Source organism: Vicugna pacos, chromosome 2 (genome assembly GCF_048564905.1).
Source record: "Vicugna pacos chromosome 2, VicPac4, whole genome shotgun sequence".
Taxonomy (NCBI): Eukaryota; Metazoa; Chordata; class Mammalia; order Artiodactyla; family Camelidae; genus Vicugna; species Vicugna pacos.
This window is the reverse complement of record NC_132988.1, coordinates 119,075,859-119,097,023: the sequence shown is the minus strand read 5'-3', so window position 1 is coordinate 119,097,023 and position 21,165 is coordinate 119,075,859. Positions and strand designations below refer to the sequence as shown.

General features: G+C 60.8%; 1 protein-coding gene across 1 annotated transcript in view; it reads left to right on the top strand.

The window, feature by feature from the left end:
• Positions 1–9,876, top strand: part of ACOX3 (acyl-CoA oxidase 3, pristanoyl) — a 35,060-nt gene extending 25,184 nt beyond the window's left edge. The window contains exons 15-18 of the mRNA XM_072946878.1: positions 3,254–3,428; positions 4,608–4,675; positions 6,618–6,704; positions 9,250–9,876. Coding sequence (XP_072802979.1) covers positions 3,254–3,428; positions 4,608–4,675; positions 6,618–6,704; positions 9,250–9,369 — 450 coding nt within the window. The 3' untranslated portion in view covers positions 9,370–9,876. The remainder of the gene's footprint in view (positions 1–3,253; positions 3,429–4,607; positions 4,676–6,617; positions 6,705–9,249) is intronic.
• Positions 9,877–21,165: the final 11,289 nt, after the last annotated feature.

Genomic DNA, 21,165 nt, shown 5'->3' with positions numbered 1-21,165 from the left:
CCTCCAGTTCAGTCTAGGGACCCAGAGTAAGGGGTGTGAGCACCGCCCTTCCAGGTGCACTGGGCCACACAGGCTCAGTCGCTCGGACATGGGCGGCTGTGGTCAGCTTGTCCCGCGTCACTCCGTTCTCTGCATGTCGGGGTGTCGACCTGGAGATGGAAGTGGAGATGCTCCCCAAGACCCTGGAGCGATGGAGGACGCAGAGGACGCCCATTCCCGCCATGTCCGAACCCCACAGAGCATCCAGAGGGCCACCGCAGCCGTCCGAGCCGTCCGCTCACACCTGCACTCCCGGTCTCACGGTGGCCCGGGGTGTGGCGCTGTCGGTTGAGAAAGAATTCACCGAGGCCTGGAGGGAGAGGTGACCCCAGAGGGAGTCTGCATCTTCCAGACCTGGGCTGCATCACGGAGCATGTTAAGAGGGAGCATGGGGTCATCCTTACAGCCGAGAGCGTTCTCAGAGCCCTGGGCTGGACGTCCAGGGTCCTGTGGCGATGCGGTCCCTTCCCATAGCGTGATGGCAGCGGCAGGAGGAAGCGTGAGAAGAAAAGTCCAGGCGGTGTTTGTGCAGCCTTGGCGGAGACAAGCTTCTTAAGTAGGACGGAAACTCGGAAGCTGTGAAAGACACTGTCGGCTCTGACTGCGTTCACATTCACCCTTTCCGACTATTCTGAATAGTAGAAGATGATGTAAGCAACGTCAGAAGACAGATCCCAGGCTGGGGAAGCACAGAACACCACCGGCTACAGGAAAGAGTTCCCGCAGCTGGAGGGTCAGCCTGGCCCGGGACCTGCCCCCCGCCCGAGGTGGCCACCGCAGCAGCGGCTGCCCGCGGACCAGGGCCCGGGACGCACAGGTGGAAGGACCGTGTCCAGTGGACAGCGGCCACTCCACACCCTGTCCTTTTTGGGGAGGTTACTTGCAGTTTTGTGGGAAGATAAGACGCGCTCTCCTTCTGACTCAGCGCCGGAGCTGATTAGCTTTTCTCTACTCCCACTGGCAACAAACTACTGTCAACTGTTCACCTACAGCTGGCTGGGCGCACACAGCAGGGTCTTAAAAGAAGAAAACAAAGGCGCGTTTGTTGTATTTTTTGGCTGGGCAGCACCTTCACACGTTCCAAGTGAGAAGATATCAGAAGGTGGGGGGGAAGCCCCCCCGGACTCCCTCCAGCGACGTCTGTACAGGAAGCAGGATGAGGTGCTGTTTCTCCCTCCGTGTGTCGTTTCACTCCATCGTCTCTGATGGGTAAGGATGTCGAGGCCAAGAGAAACGGCCCAGGGCACTGGCTTGACCCTGGAGGGCCGGCACTGACCCCAAGCCTGCTGACCCCAGAGCCCGACTCTTCCCCCGGGCTGCGCAGCTGATGTCCAAATGTAGTTCAAACAGTTCAGATTTTGGTTTTTTGCCAAAAGTTTCCGTTACTTGTTAAAGTGCAGATATGCTCAGAGCTTAGGACGTACCCAAGAGCAATATCTGACCCCGAATTCCTTTCCGGGGCATGTGGGCTCTGGCTGACCCTCCTGGTGGCAGCGCTCGGGGCCTGGCACTATCACATGCCCACTGCACAGACCAAGAAGCTCGGGCTTGGGGCAGAAGCCACTTGCCCGCACTTACACACTCGTAAAAGCCAAGCGGGTTTGGACGCTGAGGCCCAGGCCCTTAGCTACTGCATCCGTGAGACAGAGCCCGGCCGGACTCATACGCACCCGCGCAGTGTCATGGTCAGAGGTGGGGCCGCCTTCCCAGGCCAGCACCAGTCAAGGCCGTAGCTGAAACTAAAGCGTGCCGCTTTACAGAAAAATAAGATGAAAAGAGTGTGACCTAAGACTAGAAAATCCATGTGAGTTTGGACTCAGTTCGAGCCTGGCCTCTGGGATTCACAAAGGGGCACCCACGCGGAGAGGCACCCACAGCCTGTGAGCACGTTTAGGGGTTTAATGTACTAACATGCCCTGGTGAAGTAGTTAAGGGGTGGTCACTGGGGTCAGCCTGCCTGGGTTCAAGTGTGTCTCCGCCCCTTGCCAACTGTGTGACCTTGGTGTGGGGTGGGGGGTGGGGGGCTCAGCTTAGGGCCTGGCCTGGGGAGCAGTCCTGCCCACCTTCATTGTCATTGTCATCTCCCCTCCTATGAGGCCCCCCACCCTGCACCCAGCAGAGACCCCACCTCCCCGGTCCTCACCTTCCAAAGCCAAGAGCACACACACCACAGTGTGTGCAAGAAGGAAGGGGTTAAAGCCACTCTGAGGCCCCAGGCTGGCCCTCCAGAAGGGACAGTGGGGTAGCAGGACGTGTACCCTCTGGGGATGCAGAGGCCCAGTGGGGTCTTGGGACAGGACCAGCCAGATGGGCAGGAGGTGGGGAAGCACCCTGCCCCGGAATTTTCTCCTGACAGCTCACTGTCTCCAGCAGGCCCCAGGGGAACCTTGGCCTTGGAAGTGACAACCCAGTGTTTGCTCTGAAAGTTTACAGCAGGCTTTACGTCAGAGCCCATCCCCCTCGGTGCTCCTGCCTCCCGCTTCCCGGAGCCCACTCTCCCCCCCCCTCCCCAGGGATGCTGGCTGGCGGCCTGGGTCAGTCATGCAGGCCTGAGGAGGGGTCTTCTCCGCGCCCCGCTCCGGGCACTGCCGTGCTAAATTTTTTTAATTTCCAAAGCAACACGTGCTTATAACAAATCAGGAATGCACGTATGATTGTCCTGATTTTAAAAACTGGTTAAAATAATAAATTGGAGACTGGAGAAGAAAAGCTAACAAGCAAAGCTAATGATTAGCAGCAGATGTTTTGGATGTCGGTTTAAAAAAGAAGTTGGGACCGAAAGATCGTCAGTGACTTCCTGCTTCCACAAACAAAGCCAGAGTCAGAACTCACATGCAAGGAACACTTGGCCCCGCTCAGCCGTCCCCCTTGTTTCTGGACCTGACTTGAGGGCGGAGTGGGAGAGAGGCTGTTTCTTTCAAAGTCTGGGAGGCCAGCAGCGTGGCAACGCCCCGGGGGAGGCTGACATCACTTTCAGGTGCCAAGCACCTTCTCTGTGGCCCCAGGTGGGAAAGAGAATTGACCTCGCGCCCTCGGGGAGCCCACCTCCTGGGGTCAATGCAGGCCTCTGCGTGGGGCTTTCCCCGAGGGTGCTGCCTGTGCCCGCCCCATCTGTCCCCGGAGCGCCTGGTGCTACTGGCTCGCAGACCTCCCACGGTGCCTGGCTGGCCGCCTGCTCACCGGCGGCTGGCGCCCGTGCCGGGCTTCGTTGCAGGTGTACTACTGCCGCTCCTTGGCCCTGGCCTTCCTGGAGTTCACGGTGGCGCGGAGGTTCCACGAGCACACGCACCAGCCCCACGTGCCGCCCCCGCTGCGGGCCGTGCTCGGGCGGCTGAGCGCCCTCTATGCCCTGTGGTCCCTGAGCCAGCACACGGCCCTGCTCTACCGAGGTGAGCCCCCTGCGCGGGCACCTGCCGCCCCCACCTCACCCTCCACTGTGCCTGGGAGACTTAGCTCCCCTGTGGGTTACTGAACACTCATCCCATGCTGAGTGAGCCTTTGGCGGATAAGGAGCCCGGAGCCCGTGGGGAGAAAAGCACGAGGGGCAGAGCAGCATCAGGACGGCCCTGAGAGCCGAGCCGAGCGCTGGGGCGGCAGTCCCGGGAGTGCCCACTCTGGGGACCTGGAGGGCTTCCTGGAGGAGGTGATGAGTGGGCTGATTCCTGGAAGATGGGTGGAAAGAGAGTAAACCTGAGTTTCTCAATCTTTTTTTTCATTTTTCTCCCCCTAAGAAACCTCTTCAAATATTTTTTTCTAATCACCCCCATGATGTGTTACTACTACAGCTATTCTGTGTAGCTGTTCGTGTCCTGTGCGTGTGTCTGGCCTGCACCAGGAGTACGTTTTTTCCCCTCCCCCTTGCCAAGAACCCACGTTTTCGCCCCTTGAGGTGGGGGTTGCCCCTTGGAGGCGGTGCACAGGGCCTCCCAGGCAGAGGGAGCAGTAGGGTGCAAGGACTGGAGCCCACGCACCCTGACGAATGACAGCTCTGGGTGAGCGGACAGAGTTCTCTCACAGAAAAATCCGACAGCAGCCAGTCCTGCAACACATGCATTCTCCAGCGCGTGGGGCCGCTTCCTTGGGCCTGCTGGCCGGCACAGCACAGCCCGCCGCAGTGTGGGAGGCGAGACAGAGCAGGGGCGGCCCATGCCCATCCCCTGGTGGCTCCAGATGGCCCGTGTGCCCCCAGGCACAGCTCTGTGCCTGCAGCCCCTGCCAGCCCCCAGCCCAGGCTCCGTCCGGGCGTCCCAGTCACCACCTGTGCTGTGCTCTGCCTGCCCAGCCGACCGGCCCTGCCCTGCTGGCCTCCCTGAGCCTCTCGCCCAGGCCCTGGGCTTCTGTGTCCCCAGCTCCCAGCCATGACCTCCCAGCATGTGCTCAGTGAACCAGTGGGAAGGGGGACACGGGAACCTGGCCCCAGCCAACGCCATCTTGCAGAGAGGTCGCAACGGGGTTCGGGCAGTGGTAGCGAGAGGTTTTCCTACAAAATGGGCTGTTTGGGAAAGGAAGCTTGCTATTTGTGGCTGATCTGGGGCCAGACCCCAGGGTAACCGACCCTCTGCTTACAGGTGGCTACTTTTCTGGTGAGGAAGCAGGTAAAGCGATAGAGAACACCATCCTGGCCCTGTGTGCCCAGGTAAGCTGCCGTCACCTGCCACTGTCGCATGATTATGTATTACACGATCACCTGAATAGTAATGTCCACTGGCCTTGGCCTCGTGTGCACAGAATGGTGAGCAGCGACGGGAAAATTACAGAAGAATGTGCTCGTGTCAGAAATCGCGAGGAGAGTAGCTTTCCGGGACCATCTTAGACTCTGCACACGTTCAGTTCACTCTAGTGTCTTTACAGCGACGTCAGTGATTCTCGAGCATTTCACGTTAGTCTCCAATTTCATTTCACGGTATTTTATTTCGTTATTGCGTTCTTTTACCTCCGTCACCCAGGAGTGTCAGCTGGCCCTGGTCCCATGTTATGTTTTAGTGGTGCCCTGTGCACGGGAACTTCCTGCAGGAATGGACGTGCTCTGGGGCCGCACTGCCCCGTGCAGTCACCACCAGCCCCCTGGGTAGAAGAGTAGTGAGTGTGACTGAGGATTTTTAGTTTTCTTTCAGTGTCATTAAACAGCCACGTGTGTAGTGGCCACTGTGTTGGGCGGTGCAGGTGACGGAGGCATTACGATATGAACCAAAGCTTCCTAGCATTTTATCAAATGTCTCAAGTGACAGGTGACAGGCCACTTCGTTTCTCCCCTTTCAGGGCTTGCGAAGTTGGTGTGGTTCCTGGTGACGTTCTGTGCCGGTGCTCAGCCTCCCTCCGGGTTCATTCCCTAAACGCCCATCTCTCGCCACCCGGGCTCTGGGTCAGGGTGGGTCTGTGACCGTGTACAGACAGCCACGCTTACTCTCACAACCAGTGGCAGGAGGGGTTCCCTCCCCGCGCTCCGCGGCGGTGCTCAGCTGCCTTTCTAAACAGTGCAGCAGCTTTTCCCCTTGTTCTCAAACGCAGGGCTCACGGCACAGCTGGTGGCTGTGGCCAAGGTGGCAGGGACCCTGTACAGTAATGCAGCCCACGCTGCCTGGCAGATCCGGGTCCTCGTTCTGGCGTGGGGCCCGGGGTCGGCCAGGTGGAGGGCGGCACACCCGGCCCGGTCCAGCCGGCCCCTCATGCATCGTCTGTGGGGATGTTCGCGCTGTCTCGGCAGAGGTCAGCGTAAGATGGAGACCCCGTGGCCTGCAAGGCCTGGCTGTGTCCTGTGGGCCCCTTACATGAAACCGTGGCCGACCACTGGTCCAGACCTGGACCTTACTCTGCTGATGAGGTCCCCCTGAAGTGGGGCAGGCTCGTGCCCCTCAGCCCACCGGCCATGACCACGGTGCCAACGTGTGCGGGGCTCTGATCCACGAAGCTGGGTGCGTTTCCACTGTTTTTGTGGTTTTGTGACCCTGCACTCAGTTGATTTAATCCACACCATTACAGTCGTCCCCATTCCTGCTGTGTTCAGTACAGCCGTGGCATTTCACAGTTACTTTAAGAAGAAGATTTTTTTCTTGCATTTCAAGAAAATTCTTGGGAGTCTTGTCATACAAATTCCACTTGTCACATTGAAGAATAATTTATGTGGTGGAATGGAAGAGCAATTAAACTGAGAACCAACGAGCATTCGAATGATGGATTTTCCAGGTTCTCATAAATGCCTTCTCACTTACTACATTTTTTTTCTGGACATACTTTCCTATATTGGAACACTAACTGCCCAGAGAAGTCAGGGTTTAGAGACAAATCTCTGAAGACAGTTGCCAATTAATGAGCCGCAGAGACGTCACTTTCATGAGCTGTCCCTACCTTGTTGAAAAAAAATGACACATTGGAGGTCTTGAGTGAATAGCGACATGGTGAAAACATTCAGACCCGCGCGCGGGGACTCTGTGCCCCAGGCCAGTGAGAGGATGATGCTTTAGCAACCAGCTGAGGGCCTGCCGGGGCGACCGCTGCTGGTGGGGTGGAGGCTCTGTTGTGAGGTGGTCGCCTTAGAGATGCTGGGAGTTGCCAAGTGTACGGACTTTGTTTCTTAACAGCTGAAAGATGATGCTGTTGCCCTGGTGGACGTGATCGCCCCTCCGGACTTCATCCTGGACTCCCCGATTGGCAGAGCCGACGGCGAGGTGAAAGCAGCCTCCCTCCCGGGGCCACGGGGGACGCCGTGCGCCGGAGCGCGAGCCAGGGGCTGCTCTGGGGCTGCGGGGGTGCCGCTCCTCGCACGTGGGCAGCAGGGGAGGGAGTGGCTGGGAGAAGTTGGGGTGGGTGATTGTGGGCGGGTTAGCCAGCCCCCAGCCTGCCTTCCTCCCAGAGATGGGGTGTTGTTACTGCCCTCTTGGGCCATGATGCCAAGGTTAGCATGGGCCTGCATGGAGCTGGGGGGCCTGCAGTGTCTCCCTCTTTTCACCTCCCCTTGAGGCCTTTCCAGTCCCGGGTCTCCTGACCATGTCACAGTGCAGGGTCCTGACCCCTCCGTCAGTGGGGCCACTCAGCCCCTGACCTGAGCTCCCCTGGCACCCCCCCACGCAGCTCCCCGATCTCCTCCCCTACCCACCCTGTCCCCCGTGCTCCAGAATGATTTTTTTAGAAGCCAATCTTGTCAAGCAGCTCCTCTGAGCCCCCTCTCTGCATCCCGCATACCTGGAACTTACACCCAGATTCCTTCCTGTGCCCCGTACCCTAACGGCCTGACCTCTGCCTGCTTCTCCAAGGTCACTTCACACCACGTTCCTCCTGCCCTCTGGACTCCAGCTTCCCTGTCCTGTTTCTCTCTTGTATTGGGCTCATCCTCACCCCAGGGCCTTTGCACCTACTGTTCTTGCTGCAGAGAGGACTCTTGTTCGTTATAAGCAGAATGCTGCTTCTTCAGAGGGGCCTTCCCTGGCTCCAGCTGAAGTGCCACCCCCACTTTTTTCTGCTGTGTCATCAAGCCCACGTGCGTCCTCTGCCACGTGGAGATGCTCATGCTGGACGATGCCCACAGGTCTGCGCAGTGCCTCTCAGCACCGCACTACCTGTGGGTTGTCCCTGTGTTTCCATGGAAATGTGACGTTTCAGTGAAGTCACATGTCTGAGGTCTCACGGCTGTCATTTCTTTCTGCTGAGACACCCAGGCTGACCCAGGCTTTGCATAAATGGAGCTGAATCCCCCATCTGTCCACAGGGGACACTGCAGTCAGCCCAGGGGGACAGGAGCCTAGACTTCTGCCCAGCCCAAGCCACACTGGAGTTGGGACAGGTGGAGCAGGCACTGGGGTGGGCAGGATGGAAGAGCCCCCCCATCGAATCAGGAGGGCAGGAACAGTACACCTGAGGGGGGCGTGCTGTCCTCTGGCTGCAGAGCTGGGTGTCGAGCAGCATCCCGAGATGCTGGGCGGGTTACCCTTGGTTGCCCAGCCAGGCGGCAGCAGGGCCAGGATTTGGGTAGAGATGGATTGTTTGGAGGGAAGACAGGAGAGCGGAACTCAATCTGTTGGGGTGGCCAGGGCTCTGGTGGGAGCATGAGGAAAATGTGCCATGAGTCCCCGGGAGAGGGGCCGGCCCCTGGGATGAGGGCTTACTAGGCAGCCAGCAATGCCATCACGGGGGCCTGCCTGGATGTGGCGCTGTCTGAGGACCCCTGAGCACATGGGAGCTCCATCCAGGAGGAGCTGGAATGGATCTGCAGAAGGCAGCTCTGACGCACGGTCGGGGCGAGGGACTGAAAAGTAGGGTCATCCTGTACTGTCCCGAGTTGGGGGCCCCACATCCCACACTGAGGCCAGAGCCAGCCTGAGGCCTCGCTGGACAGGGTGGTCCACAGAGTGCACGTTTCTCCCAGTGTCGAGGGCTGAGGTTTGAACCAGGTTTGTTCACACTGTTGTACCACCATCATTACATGATGCATGGTGCTCCACAGTGTGAAATGTGCCCCCAGATTTGTGACCTGTGGGGAGACAGCCTGGCCTGGTGGCTCTGGGAGCCAGGAAGAGCAGAAGGCAGGAGGAGTTGCTCAGTGCCTTCAGCAGGCGCAGGGAGGACAGCTTCTCAACAGTGACGTCTGTCCACATCAGCCAGATACAAGATGGGACCCACCCTGTCTCCACGGACCTCGGCCTTGACGCCGGCTGTGCTGGGCGCTGGGAGGAAGCCACCACAGCTGCCCGCCACACCCGTGCCCTCCTCTAAGGTGACAGGTGGAGCAGCAGGCAGAAAGCAGTTCAGTCTGGAGGTCCCGGGGCAGACGGCTGGCCCAGTGGGGTCTTTCGGGGCGGGCAGAGAGGGGCCGGTGTGTGCTCAGGCCCGGTGGCCCGGAGACAGGACGGTCATTCTGCTGCTTGGCTGCACCGCCACCTGCCAGCCGGCAGCCACGTAGGGGTGGGAGGACAGATTCCAGAGCAAACGGCAAACACAGACTTGCAGGACCCACTTTCCATGAGAGTTTCCAAAGAAAAGGCCACGCAGGATGTTTCGTCGTAAATGTGCTTTACGGTGCCTTATAGCTGCATTTCATGGTGGTTTTCTGCTGACAAAGAAGTGTGTAAACTAAAGTTAAATCATCTGGAAAGATTTCTGAGAAGTGACGGGAGGACTTCCTGTGTTTTTAAAGCAGCTTCCGAGGGCGGCTGTGTTGGCATCCTCGACCGTGGGAGGAATCTCATTCCGTGTGACTGTGTTGTGTGTGTTTTGCAGCTCTATAAAAACCTCTGGACCGCAGTCCTTCAGGGAAGCAGGGTGCTGGAGAGAGCGTCGTGGTGGCCGGAATTCTCTGCCAACAAGCCCGTCGTAGGAAGTTTGAAATCAAAGCTGTAGTCACACTGGCCAGGTTCCGACGAAGCTAATAAGGACACGGGCCTCATGTTCAAGTTCTTAAGGTCCTGGAGACGGCTGTCCCCTCTGAACCCACACCGCGGCGCTCACCCCTATTGAGCCCACGGCGGGACGGCCCGTCCGAAGCTGGGCACCCCCGGAGTCACACCAGGACTGACTGGGGGGATCCGTCGTAATCTGCTGCTCAGTCATGTCTTTCTGATGGACTCCGCACTTTCTGATAATCAGAGCTTTGCGCATTCTGTTTTCGCACGCTGAATGTAAAGGTGGCGGCGGGTAACGGGAGTCGCTGGCCAGATGGTGTTTTGCATTCCTCTGAGATTTTTTCACAAGGCTCTGCTTCACTGGGCCCTAAAGGGTGCCACACTGATCTTTGTTCACTCTGGTTTGATTTTCTCATGTAATTCAATGGTGTCGGAACCTGTAACCTCGCTAGTTTGCACCACGGACCATCCAAGTGACATAATTTAAGATCCTTAAGGAAAAGGACATCAGCTGTATTGCTTTCTTGCGTGGGCCTGGAAGCGTCCATCAAGGAGATGCTACCGGGGGGGAAGGGCCGTAATGGTCTGGGTGTCCAGTCAGCCCTCAGGCCCGGCCTGCCGGCCGTGTGCGCGCTGCGCTGGGAGTCGGTTTGCTCTCGCCGGAGGTGGATCCCCCAGTGCCTCCCGTGCCCCGGGGCGTCTCCTCCGCACTCTCCCGGCCGTGGGCCCAGGCTGCTCCTGGCGGCAGCTGGGTGGAGGGGGTGGTGGGTGTCTCCGCCCATCACTCGTGTGCCCCTGGCCAGGATGGTGGGGGGTTCTCACTCTCGGCCCCTCTCCGTTCCCTGCAGCCTCTGACTGGTCCAGGAGGGTTGGGGCCTCTGCCCTCGCAGCCCCGGGGCCCTCCCCACCCTGTCTTGGCCCCCACGGAGCACCGCTGCTTGTTTTCCAAAATAGCCCAGAGAACCTCTGAGCACATGAAGGGCCTGGGCAGGAATCAGTTTTTAAAGACTGAATTTAATTCTGTGGGTGGTTCCTTGGCTTCCCAAGCCTCAGTTTTCATGCCTGGAAAAGGGGTGCACACCCTCCCCCACCACAGCGCATCTGGATGGGCAGCAGGGGCTGCGGTTCAGGAGCACATAGTGTTTGATGGGCCTTTCTGCTGGCTGTCGCGGGACCCTTAGACTATGTGAGGTGAGCTGTGTCGTGCCCATTTTACAGAGGAGAAAACTGACCCTGATGGGCTGAAACCGCTGCCAGGGGCCAGACAGCCAGGAAGTGGCAGAGCTGGACCAGGCTTTCAGGTCTGACCCTGGTGGTCCCTGGCCCCCTTCGCGGGGTGGACCTGTGGGTTTCCTGTCCCCAGGAGCCCCATCCTCCTCCTAATGGAACCCCAGCTCTGTCCCGTGTCAGCTCCAGAACTGGGCTAGTTCTGGCCCAGGCTCCTTGCCCCCCCCCTTTGCCCCAGTCGCCGGCTCAGCCCAAGGGGCCTGTCGGGCTGATCCTGGGACTGACTTGGGTGCTGGGACGGAGGGGTCTCTCGCTTTCTCTGGGCAGCGTGCTGCCTGCTGATGACCTTTGCTGCCACGTGAGCCCGCGGCCGGAGCCAGCCCATGGGGGTGGCAGGGGCCCTGGCCTACAGGCGCGTGAGCCGCAGGTGAGCTGGGCCAGCAGACCCACGCACAGAGCCCAGCGCCAGGCTCCTGGGTGGATGTGCGGGAGGTCCACCCTCCAGGGGGACAGGGAGCGTCTGTCTCCGGTTTGGGGACTCCTGGCCGCTTGGTGCTGCCTGCTGACCTGCGGCAGCCTCTGATTTGCTTTTTGCTTTCACATTCCGCTCAATGAGGCTCCGTGAGGATCCAGGGTTCCCGCGACTCCCAGGGATGACCCCCAACCGACCTCGGCTGGTGCCCCACCTGCCAGGCCGTGCAGGCGGTGGCCCATCTTGCTCTGTGACACCCAGAGGAGGGAGGTTCTCAGTCCCGTGGCGAATAGGGGTCCTGGGTGGGTGAAGGGAGACTGACGTGAGCACAGTTGCTTCCTTGACACACTTGTCACAGGGCTGGAAGCCTTGCTTCCTCCGGGGGACCCTGAGCTCTGAACAGGGTCCCTTCGGAAGTCCCTCACGCAAGGAGGACTGTCTGCCTTGGGGAGAAAATGCTTGTATCCTCTTACAAAGGCTGAAGGAAGACAAAACCCCAGCGGCTCCTGGGGTGTCTCCTAGATGCAGGAATGCAGCTTTGCAGACATTCCTGACGTTGGCTCGGAGCGATGCAAAACAGCTTCCAGGAGACTCTCCCTATGCCATCACCCTCGAAGACCCTGGCCAGTGTCTCTCTGGCAGCTGGGGACAGGCCTTGGAGTGGCCCAGGGTTCAGGCCCCACTCGGTGCCTGCTGTGAGGCCCGGGGCGCATCTCCTAACCTTCCCGAGGTCGTTTTCCTCCTTGATGGAAGTCCTGACAGCCGTCTTCCAGGGCCGTAGGGGCTGAGTGAGAGGGTGTATCATGCAGTCCTGGGCCCACGGACCTGGACGCTCAGGGCTGGGCCCGGGAATCTGCCCTCTTCCGGGACCTTGGGCAGTTCTGATATGTTGAGTCTGAGGACCACGGCCTCTGCTATGGGCCTGAGTTCTGGGGAGAGTGTGGCGGGGGTGTAGGCGGTCAGTGGGGCAGGGGAGAGGCCATCCTGTACCAAGTTGGAGGAGAAAACCAGCTGCCATCCCGCCACCTGCCTGCATGTGCCCAGGACTGGCTCTGCCCCAGTCTCCAGCCCTCTCGCCTAGGCGGAGGGTGTTGCCCAGGGACCAGGGACCAGTGTGGCCACAGGAGGAGCTTCACATGGCCCAGGCTGGCCCTTCTCTGCGAATCCCAGGCTGCACAGAAGAGCTGCGCTCTGGGAGAGCCCTGGTCACGTGGTCTTCGTCTCTGTGATCGCCCCTCAACACTTGGCGTCAAGGGCCTGGGGCTGCACGGACAGTTTACTCTGTCCCTGGTGCTGTTCACTTCTGGCTTCCTGTGTGGCTTCCCAACCCCAGGAGAGCTGCTGGGGTCCTGCACCTGAGCCCAGCTCCCTCAACCCTTCCCTGGGCATCCCCACTCCCCTGACCGACCAGCGGCCTCTGGACGTGTATGGAGTGTTGGCAGCAGGCTGGCTTGTCCACCTGGTGTACGAGCCAGGGTGCCATCGGTCCTGAGTCCTTCACACTGAGGACCAGTGGCACCCCATGTGGAGCAGGCAGGACAGGACGTGTGGCCCACCGTGAAAGTAATGCTGGAGTACAGTACGATGAGACGGGGCTCACCAGCCAGTGACAGGTCCACTTTTCATCTTGCAAAACCGTCGCAGTTGAAATTCTTTAGAAACCATTGCAGGGAGACAACAATGAGAGCCCCTTCTCCCGCGCCTCCCCAGCCCCGCTGGCGGGCAGCCGTGCTTCCGGAGCTGCTCGCCTCTGCTCACGGCAGCCGCGGGCTGTGGGGGAGGAAGTGTGTCTACCCGCACGTGGAAGACCGCGTGCGAAACGACAGCTCCCGGATAAAGGCTTTGTGAACGCGAACTCCGAGCTGGGCCCAGGAGGCAGCTGTGGCTCACGTGGCTCACACTTGGCCTTTGTTACTCAGCGAGGGGTCGAGGGGGCGTGGGGCCCTCCACGTGGCACTTCCAGGACGGGAGACAGGAAGTGGGGTCAGTGTGGGGCCCGCAGCCCCTGGGAAGGAGCCTCCTGGCCTCTGAGAGGGGAGGGAGCTCAGCAAAGAGGACAAGGAGGTGCTGGGTCTCCCTCGCGGCCGCAGCACCTTAGATTTGATGTCCTTCTTGCCTGAAGGAATGACCACATGAGGTGTTACGGCTGGATCCTGTCCCCCCGAATCCATACACCAAAAGCCCACCCCCAGCGCCTCGGAAGGTGATGGTTCCTGGAGATGAGTGTTTAAAGAGGTGATTAGGGTAAAATGAGGTCACACTCGTGGGTCCTGATCCAATAGGACTGGTGTCCCTGCAAGAACGGGGATTGGAACCCGCACACACACAGAGGGACGACCACACGAGGACACAGGGAGAGGACGGCTGTCTGCAAGCCCAGGAGAGGGGCCTCGGAAGGAAGCAGCCCTGCCCGCGCTGCGGCCCAGACGCCTGGCTCAGGATGCGGGGGGAGACCTTTGTATCTGCGCTGACCAGGCTGTGGACACGGAAGCTAACGCACAGGCTGCCGGTGCCCCAGATGAGCTCACCCATTTCAGAGAGCGCCTTGGCTGCTGGCCCAGGGTCCCTCGGAGGGTGGGCACGCTGCGCCCAGAATGAGATTTCAGTGTGTTCCCACCGCCCAGAGGGAAAAGGCCACAGGAGTAGGGACAGTGTATGTGTCTGGGGAAACCACGGGCGTGTGGTTGCGGACGACTCGCGACGGAAGGGAAGCCAGGAGACCTGTGTGAGGCTGGCCTGGGAGCTGGCGGGCCGCTCTCTGCCTTTCCCTTCCCCCAGCGTGGGGGTGGGGGCTGGAGCCAGGCGGTGGGCCTGAGGGTCAGGCCACCCACTGTCAGGGCTGCAGACTCAGGGTCCCCCCCAAACCCCCACCCCAGCTCCAGGGCGCACGGGGCCCCTGCCAGGGACGAACTACAGGCCGCGTACAACCTACGCCGTTCATCTGATTCCAGAGGTGGGATTCGCCCCGGTTTCCGGTGGGGACCCTGGTACTCCAGGCCTCCAGTGACCAGCCTGCAGCCCGCGTGCATCCACTGCCCCTCGGGGAGGGGCTCCCGGGCTGGGGCTGCAGCTGCTCCGGAGCTGACCTTCTGTGAGTCTAAAGGAGGCCCTGGGACTGCTGAGCGCCAAAGGGTGTGGACGAGGAGCCGGCTGCCTGTGTTCTGTTTGGGTGGTCTGGTGTGAAGTCGTCCTTCCAGAAGTTTCCTTCCCCCGCCCCCTCCAGTCCCTCCCAGCCACCTTCCTGAGACTGAGGTCTGCAGAGATAGCAGAGGCCTAAGAACCAGTGTGGTGGTTCTGTCTGGATGCTTGGTGGGCAGGTGTCCTGAGTCACACTCGTGACAGTGTTAGAAGTAGAAAACACGAAGGGCTTGGGATGGTCAGTCCCCTCCAGGAACCGCGAGCATCCGGCCTCCCCAAGAGTATGTTTCCGGAGAGCCACTCGGGGAGGACAATGTCCTCCCAGAGAGGCAGTTCCAGGAAGGATGCCCTGCTCCCAGACACGCCCTCGGGGAGGCCGGAGGCCCACAGGCCTGGTCACACCTCTGCAGGACCCTCACCTCTCCGCCTCCTCAGTGTCCCCATCTGCCATCTCCATGACGGTGACAGCTCTGCAGATGGTGCTTCCCCATCCCTAGGGAACCACCCCTGCTGGCTGGCCCACAGGGAGCACCGGCTGCAGAGAGGACACTTCGCTCGGACAGCTGTGACGGGGGCCCAGGCGGGGGACACAAGAGCCCTTTGTGGGGACGGAGGGAAGCAGGCGCAGGCATCCTTTCCAGCTGTTGGCATCAGACGGTGTCTGGTCTGTGTTTACTTGCCGTCTCCCCACAACCAGGCTGGAGAAGCGCCCCCCATGGTCCGGCCACCAGGGAGAGATTTCCTTTCCCTGCTGCGCTCCAGGACCACAGTGGTTTCAAGTCTCAGCCCTGGACAAGGGTGCCACGCTTCCCCGAAGCAACCTTGAAAACTCTGGGATGATGTGCTCCGAGAGGCAGGAGAGAGGCTGTGGCAGCCAACATCCACCAGCACAGCATCCCCCAGCACCCCTGAGCCTCCACCCCCACCCTTCACCTCCACCCAGCCCCACCCTATCCCACCCCTACCCCGCCCGCCCAGCCCCACCCTTGCACCATCAACCATCTAACAAATACCCAATAAGCATTTGCTTCATGCTGGTCTCTGAGCGAGTGAGTACATAGGGGTGCCTAACACTGTTTGGAACTGCCCCGCTGTATGTGTGCTTTGCTGCAGGTCCTCACCGCCGCCGACTGTCTCTCAGGGACTGTGGGCACAAAGTCCAAACAGTGGCCGTGGAGGGGTGTGAACACAGCTGCCACTGCCACCGGCTGCCACCCCTGGGGCCCAGCGTCTCCAAATCCAGCAGAGATGCAGCCCTTGGCCCTGGAAGGCCAGGGGAGGCTGCTCCTCCATGCACAGCTCCCCTCGGATGTGCAGCACCCCCCTGCACTGCTGCCCCAGCAGCCCGACCCCTGGCTCAGGCGGTCTGGGCTTGACCTGACTTCGGGCACCTCAGGTGAGGGGCCAGGTCTGCCCGCTGCCCCAGGGCCTCCCCAGCCCCTCTGGGCCTCTGACCTCCCCGGAACACGCCACCCTGGGGGGCGGGGAAGGCACTTTTCTCACCAGAGCTCTGAAGGATCATCTCCTAAACTCTCCTGCGGTGGCCCTGGGGCTCTGGGACGTCACAGTTACATCCCCATAGGCAAGGCTGGCTCTCAGGCCTGCGACCTGTCCACGGCGACTGATCCGACCCAGATGCGGGGCTCCATCCATCCCGTACCGCCAAGCCCTGGCCATTGCGAGGAGCTGCCCTGTGAGGTCACGGCTGTCCTGTTTATTGGCCTGACCCTGGGAGGCCTGCCAGAGAACCTGCAGGGTGGGCTTGTGAGACAGCCCAGACCCCCAGGCAAGCATCTTGGAAGAGAGGCCTCCTGGCAAACTCTGACAATACTCTTGGCAAATTCCCTGCCTCCCTCCAGGCAGCACGTTAACCACTCAGGTGCCACTGAGCTGTTGCCCGAGCTGAGCTGTGGGGGTGGGGCTGCCCCTTGGTGATGCAGTCTCTGTGCCGTACAATGAGGCTGTGCCCGGCCCCTCCTCTGTGACCTGTTGAACCCTACTGCCCCAAATTTCAGTGAGGTATGCTCAGTGAGGTCACGAGACTCACCCCGTGACATGGCTGTGGGGCCCATCAGACCCACTGTCTCGGGTCCCCTTCTCCGCCAAGTGCTCAGCCCTGAGCCAGGAACAGGGCAGGGCGACTGGGGTCTCCCCTCCTCCCAGCACGGGGAGGATGGTGGTGAGCTGGCTGGTGCAGCCCCTCCGGAGCCCGCAGGCAGAGGCAGACAGAGGGCCACACACGGCAGAACAAGGAATAGGGGCGGGGACCAGGAGCACTGTTTCCCTGCTCGGCTGGCACGTTGGGGCCTCGTAAAGCAATTTTTAAAAACTTAACTAAGCGAAACTGACTGTACGTCCACTCGCACTGGATGTCCAGGCACATCCTCCTTGCTCTGTTCTCACTCCAGCTGCTCGTGGTTCTTACCCAGTGTCCCTCTGCCCCAGCTTCAACCTCTACATGCCACAGCCCTGCATTCAGACCTCACACCCTGCTCCGTGACTGTCGAGGTCTCTAGACCAGCATAGACCTGAGCCCATCTCCCCAGGCCCCCGGCCCTCACGTGGAGGCCCAAGATCCTGGCCCCTCCGCTGCCGCCCACTGCCCTCTGCAGACCGTTAGGCCTCTGTGTGGGCTGATCCCCTCTGCCTGGAACACCCTTCCCGCTGCCCTCGAACAGCTCCCACTTGTCCTGAACCCACCGGGACCTTCCTCCTCCGTGCTCCCCGCGCCGCCCCAGGCCGGGCACGTGGTAGGTGCTCTGTCAGTTTCACAACTTGCTACCTTTGTGCAAACTTTCCACCGCCCCCGCCCCAATTCCATGCGCCTTGAACCATCTTTAGGATGCACTCCCAGGTGGGAACTTCCGAGCTGAGGTCCACGCACATGTTTGTCGTTTAACGGTGCATGTAAGTTCCTGATTTATGAAGTCAACAGCAAAGCGCGGGAATGCGGTCACCGGCTTGCCCTGCCCCACCCCCGCCCCGGCACAGGCACTGCTGCTTCAGAACTTGTAAATTTAATAGGTGGAGAGAAGCCCTGTGACTTCAGTGTGTGTCTGTGTTTCCCGGCATCTCAGAGGAGCCTGGCTGAAAGGAGGTTTTGCTCTCCGCTCTCTCTAGGGACTGGCCTTTGTCCCATCCAGTCCCCCCCGGAAGGGCTGTCTGATCTAGAGGCCGGCAGACAAGGAGAGCGCTGGGTCCCCATCTCGCTCGCCCTCTCCTCCCTGTGTCCCGAGCCAGGGACGGGCGCAGCAGCGGGTCACCCTCGGCTCCCAGGTACCTGGTCCTGACGAGGCGCTGGGTGCTCCCTCCTGTGGGAGCTCCTCCTCTCCACCCCCCAGTCATGCCCCTCCCTCTGAGCCAGCACCGGGGGAGCCACCCCACCCCTCAGGAGCAGGTGGGAGCTCCCTGGACTCTCATTCAGGGCCCTACATGGGGCTCCCCACCTTGTTCCCCTCCTGCCCCTGCAGCCCAGCCACCCCAGGCCACTGACTTCGCCCTCCACCAGCCTCAGCTTGGACCCTCTCTGGGACCTTCCCAACCCTCCGCCCCAGGGCCCTGATGTAACACCCCTTCGCTCTGCTTCACCGCAGAGGCCCTTGGGAACCCTGATTCCCTGCGCTGGGCATGGGACAGCAGGGGCAGGGTGAGGGAGGTGGGGGCTGCCAGATCCAACCTGCGCCTCTCCTGGCTGCGCTGACATCGGAGTCGAGCCTGCAGTCCTAGCCTCGGGCTTCCGGGCCCAGGGCCTTTCCCTGTCCCTTTTCTAGCCTGGACCCAGAGACCCAGAGGGGAGAGAACTTGTGTGTTGGTGTCCTTGGCCCCCAGTCCGGGGCTCAGGCAGGCGACACAAACTCGTGGGGCCTCCGTTGCCTCACCTGTGAAACAGGGCAACGCCCACTGCCCGGCAGGCAGGGCTGGTGCGAGGACTCGAGGTGACGGGCCCGACTCACGGGAGACGTTCAGGCAGTGCTGACCCGCCGCGGCTGCACAGTCACAGCGGGGAGGACGCTGCCGTCTGGGCCCTGGGGGCACGGAGGACAGCCCCATGCCCTGCACACGCCAGGGCGGCAGCCCGGGGAGGGGGGGGGCCGCGTGACTCTGCCACACGGGCCCGGCTCAGCCCTGCCAGAGCGGAGCTCCCGAGAGCCCGAGGGGGACACACTGAGCAGCTGCCCTGAGACCCTCTGCCTGTCTTAGCAGATGAAGGAAGGCGGATGTCCAGCTGGCCTGGGTCCGAGGCTGGAGGGGCGGGCCGTCATCCTGCTGGTCGGGGTGGCCCAGCCTGTGCATGGGAGCACAGCGGCCAGGCCTGCAGGAGGGGGTGGCCCTGGGCCTGGCCCTGAGTTTATAAGCTGAGCCTGTGGTGTCAGAAGTTTCTCCAAAACCTCCATTCTCTCCTGGTCTTGCAGCTGTTTTTCCTTAAAAAGAAAAACACAGATCCAAACTCAAGCAACAACATGGATTTCAGCACTGCGCTCGCCGGGCGGCTGGTGGGTACGTGAGCAACACCAACAGCTATGCTGGAAAACGTTAGCTTGAAGCAGCCCTGGCCCTCTCGGCTGGAGCTGCTGTGTGGACGGCCAAGGTCTGTCCTCCCACAACCCCGCCGGCCCCCCGGAGGACGGAGGGGCAGCCGAGACCCCCTGCCCGGGGCCCCTGCACAGGCTGCTCCCTCTGCCTCCAGCGCTGCCGCCCTCATCGTCCTCCCAGCAGGTCTTCGCAGACCGGCCTCCGCTCTGCTGCCCCGTCCCTGAGCCCCTGGCGGCCTGCCCATGCTCCTCTCGTGAAAGGGGGCTCTGGGCTTCCCCTCCAGGTCCCTGGAGCCTGGCACGTGGGTGGCAGGTGCGCGGTTAATCTTTGCTGGCTGGAGGCCTCGCTGTATCGGATGCCTGTGCTTCCTGAGGCACAAGGCCGAGTGGCCAGGGCTGGGCCCCCTGCAGATGCTTCTTCAAAGCTGCATCCCCCTTCTCAAGGAATCGAGGCACCCTTACTGAGCCCCTGCTAATGTGGGTCACTGAGTTTGTGCAGCCAAACCGACTGTACGGAGCCACACCTCCTCCAGGGAGCCCTCCTGAGCCCCTGGGTCAGCGCCCTGCTCCATGTTTTCCTCCATCAGAACCCGCCTGGGCTGGCCACCCTGCCTGTCCTCTCTCTGATGGCCACTCAGGATGGGGGGCACCGGGAGAGCAGAGAGCACGCCTCCTGCATGGCTGACATCCCTGTGTGCGGGCAGAGTTAGATTAAACCGTTAATACGTAAATACACACAATGCCCGACCACGCGCTCTGGGCTGAGTGCAGACGGGGCCGGGTGAGGCTGCCGGTGGCGAGGGCAGAGGCAGGGCGACAGCTGGAGGTTCCCTGTGGCCCCGCCAGTTGATGGTGGCTCCGAGCAACAGAGGTGGCAAGAAGTTTCTAGATCAGCTGGAGGTGGTGCCTTCGGAAGCTTGAGATGGTGGGAGAAGGAGGGGTGACAGTCTCCAGGATGCAGACCCCGCAGGGGTGACTGAAGGAGGCTGGGAGGCAGATTCAGATGGGCCTGAGCCCAGCCATCTACAACCTCTCGGGACAAGTGACAAGTCCCAAGTCTGCATCCTGACGGTGCAGGGGACACACGTGCTGCTGGGCAGGTCTGGGCACAGCGGCTGTGTGGGAAGCCTTCCACGTACGAATCCAGTCTTGGTGCAGTTCCCCTGAAGTCTTGTCCTCTGATCTGTCCCTGGGCATGCCTTCCTGGAGCTCCCAGGGGTCCTTCTGGTCCCCCAGCTCCGCCACCACTGCCCTGCTTGTTTCTGTACAACCTCCTGGATCCTGCATCCCTCGACCCGGGGACACTTCACCTGGGCATCTGCAGGTCCACACCTGCCGCACCTGGGGGTGTCTGAGGAGGGGTGCTCTGTAAATGGAGGCTGGGCTGGGGGAACGTCCTGTGTCCGCAGGGGCCTGGGATCTTTCACGCGACCTGAGCCCTGGGATGCAGCCCTCAGCAGCCAAAATCCAAGCCCGGCGTTCACTCCTGTCAACATCTTCGTTCAGCCCTTTCTAGAAGACAAAGGAAGCTCATTGGAGACATCAAAGTCTGGGCATCATTTCAGGCTCAGAGGACCTGGTCCAGCAGCTCCTGCCTTCCCTCGTCTCCCCCCACCTGCCCCTGGATCCTGTCCCTGCCCTGCTGGGACCAGACATGCTCCCTGGTGCGCCCCATCCCCAAGGGTCCCCTGGTCCCATCTCTCCCTGTCGGACCCTCACCCCTGCTCCTTCTTTCCCACGTGGTCTCAGCCTAGGGTCTCCTTCTCTGGGAAGCCTCCCCTGATACACCCTCCTTTCTGGCTGTCGGGTGACCCCCTGCTCCTGCCCGCCGCCTCCCAGCTGAACTTCGCCTAGCCTTCTTTTTCTTTAATATCTGTTTACAAAACAAGTCTAGAATGCTTGTCATGCCAGGCTCCACTGTAACACCTTACAGATAGTAACGTACTTCATCTCCAGTTAGTCTCCCATTCACAGAGGAGCACACCTGAAGCGCAGAGAGGGCAGGACACCTGCTCAGCATCACACAGCCGGCAGGAAGCAGAGTTGGAATTTAGACCAGCACCCGGTGCTTGCATCTGGGGGCAGCCTCTGTCCTTGCCTGCCCACTGCCTGTCTTCCCCACGGCTCCCTAGGCAGGGCCATGTCTGCCTGGCCCACAGCAGGGTGGGGGCTCATAACGCAGGATACGATTAGATACGATTCTCCCCACATCCCAGGTGAGAAAACTGAGCCCCAGACAGATGGTGTTCCTTATATGTCCCTAGAGGCCATGTCCAGACCAGCTCAAGGCCATGGCTGGGTGAGGGAGGTCAGTCTCTCAACTTCACTGAGCCTCACTGTTCTTAACCGAAAGTGACACCCCAACCTTGCATGACTGGGGTGAGAATGAAGCCCTATAAACCAAGGAACCCTGAACTTTAACCTC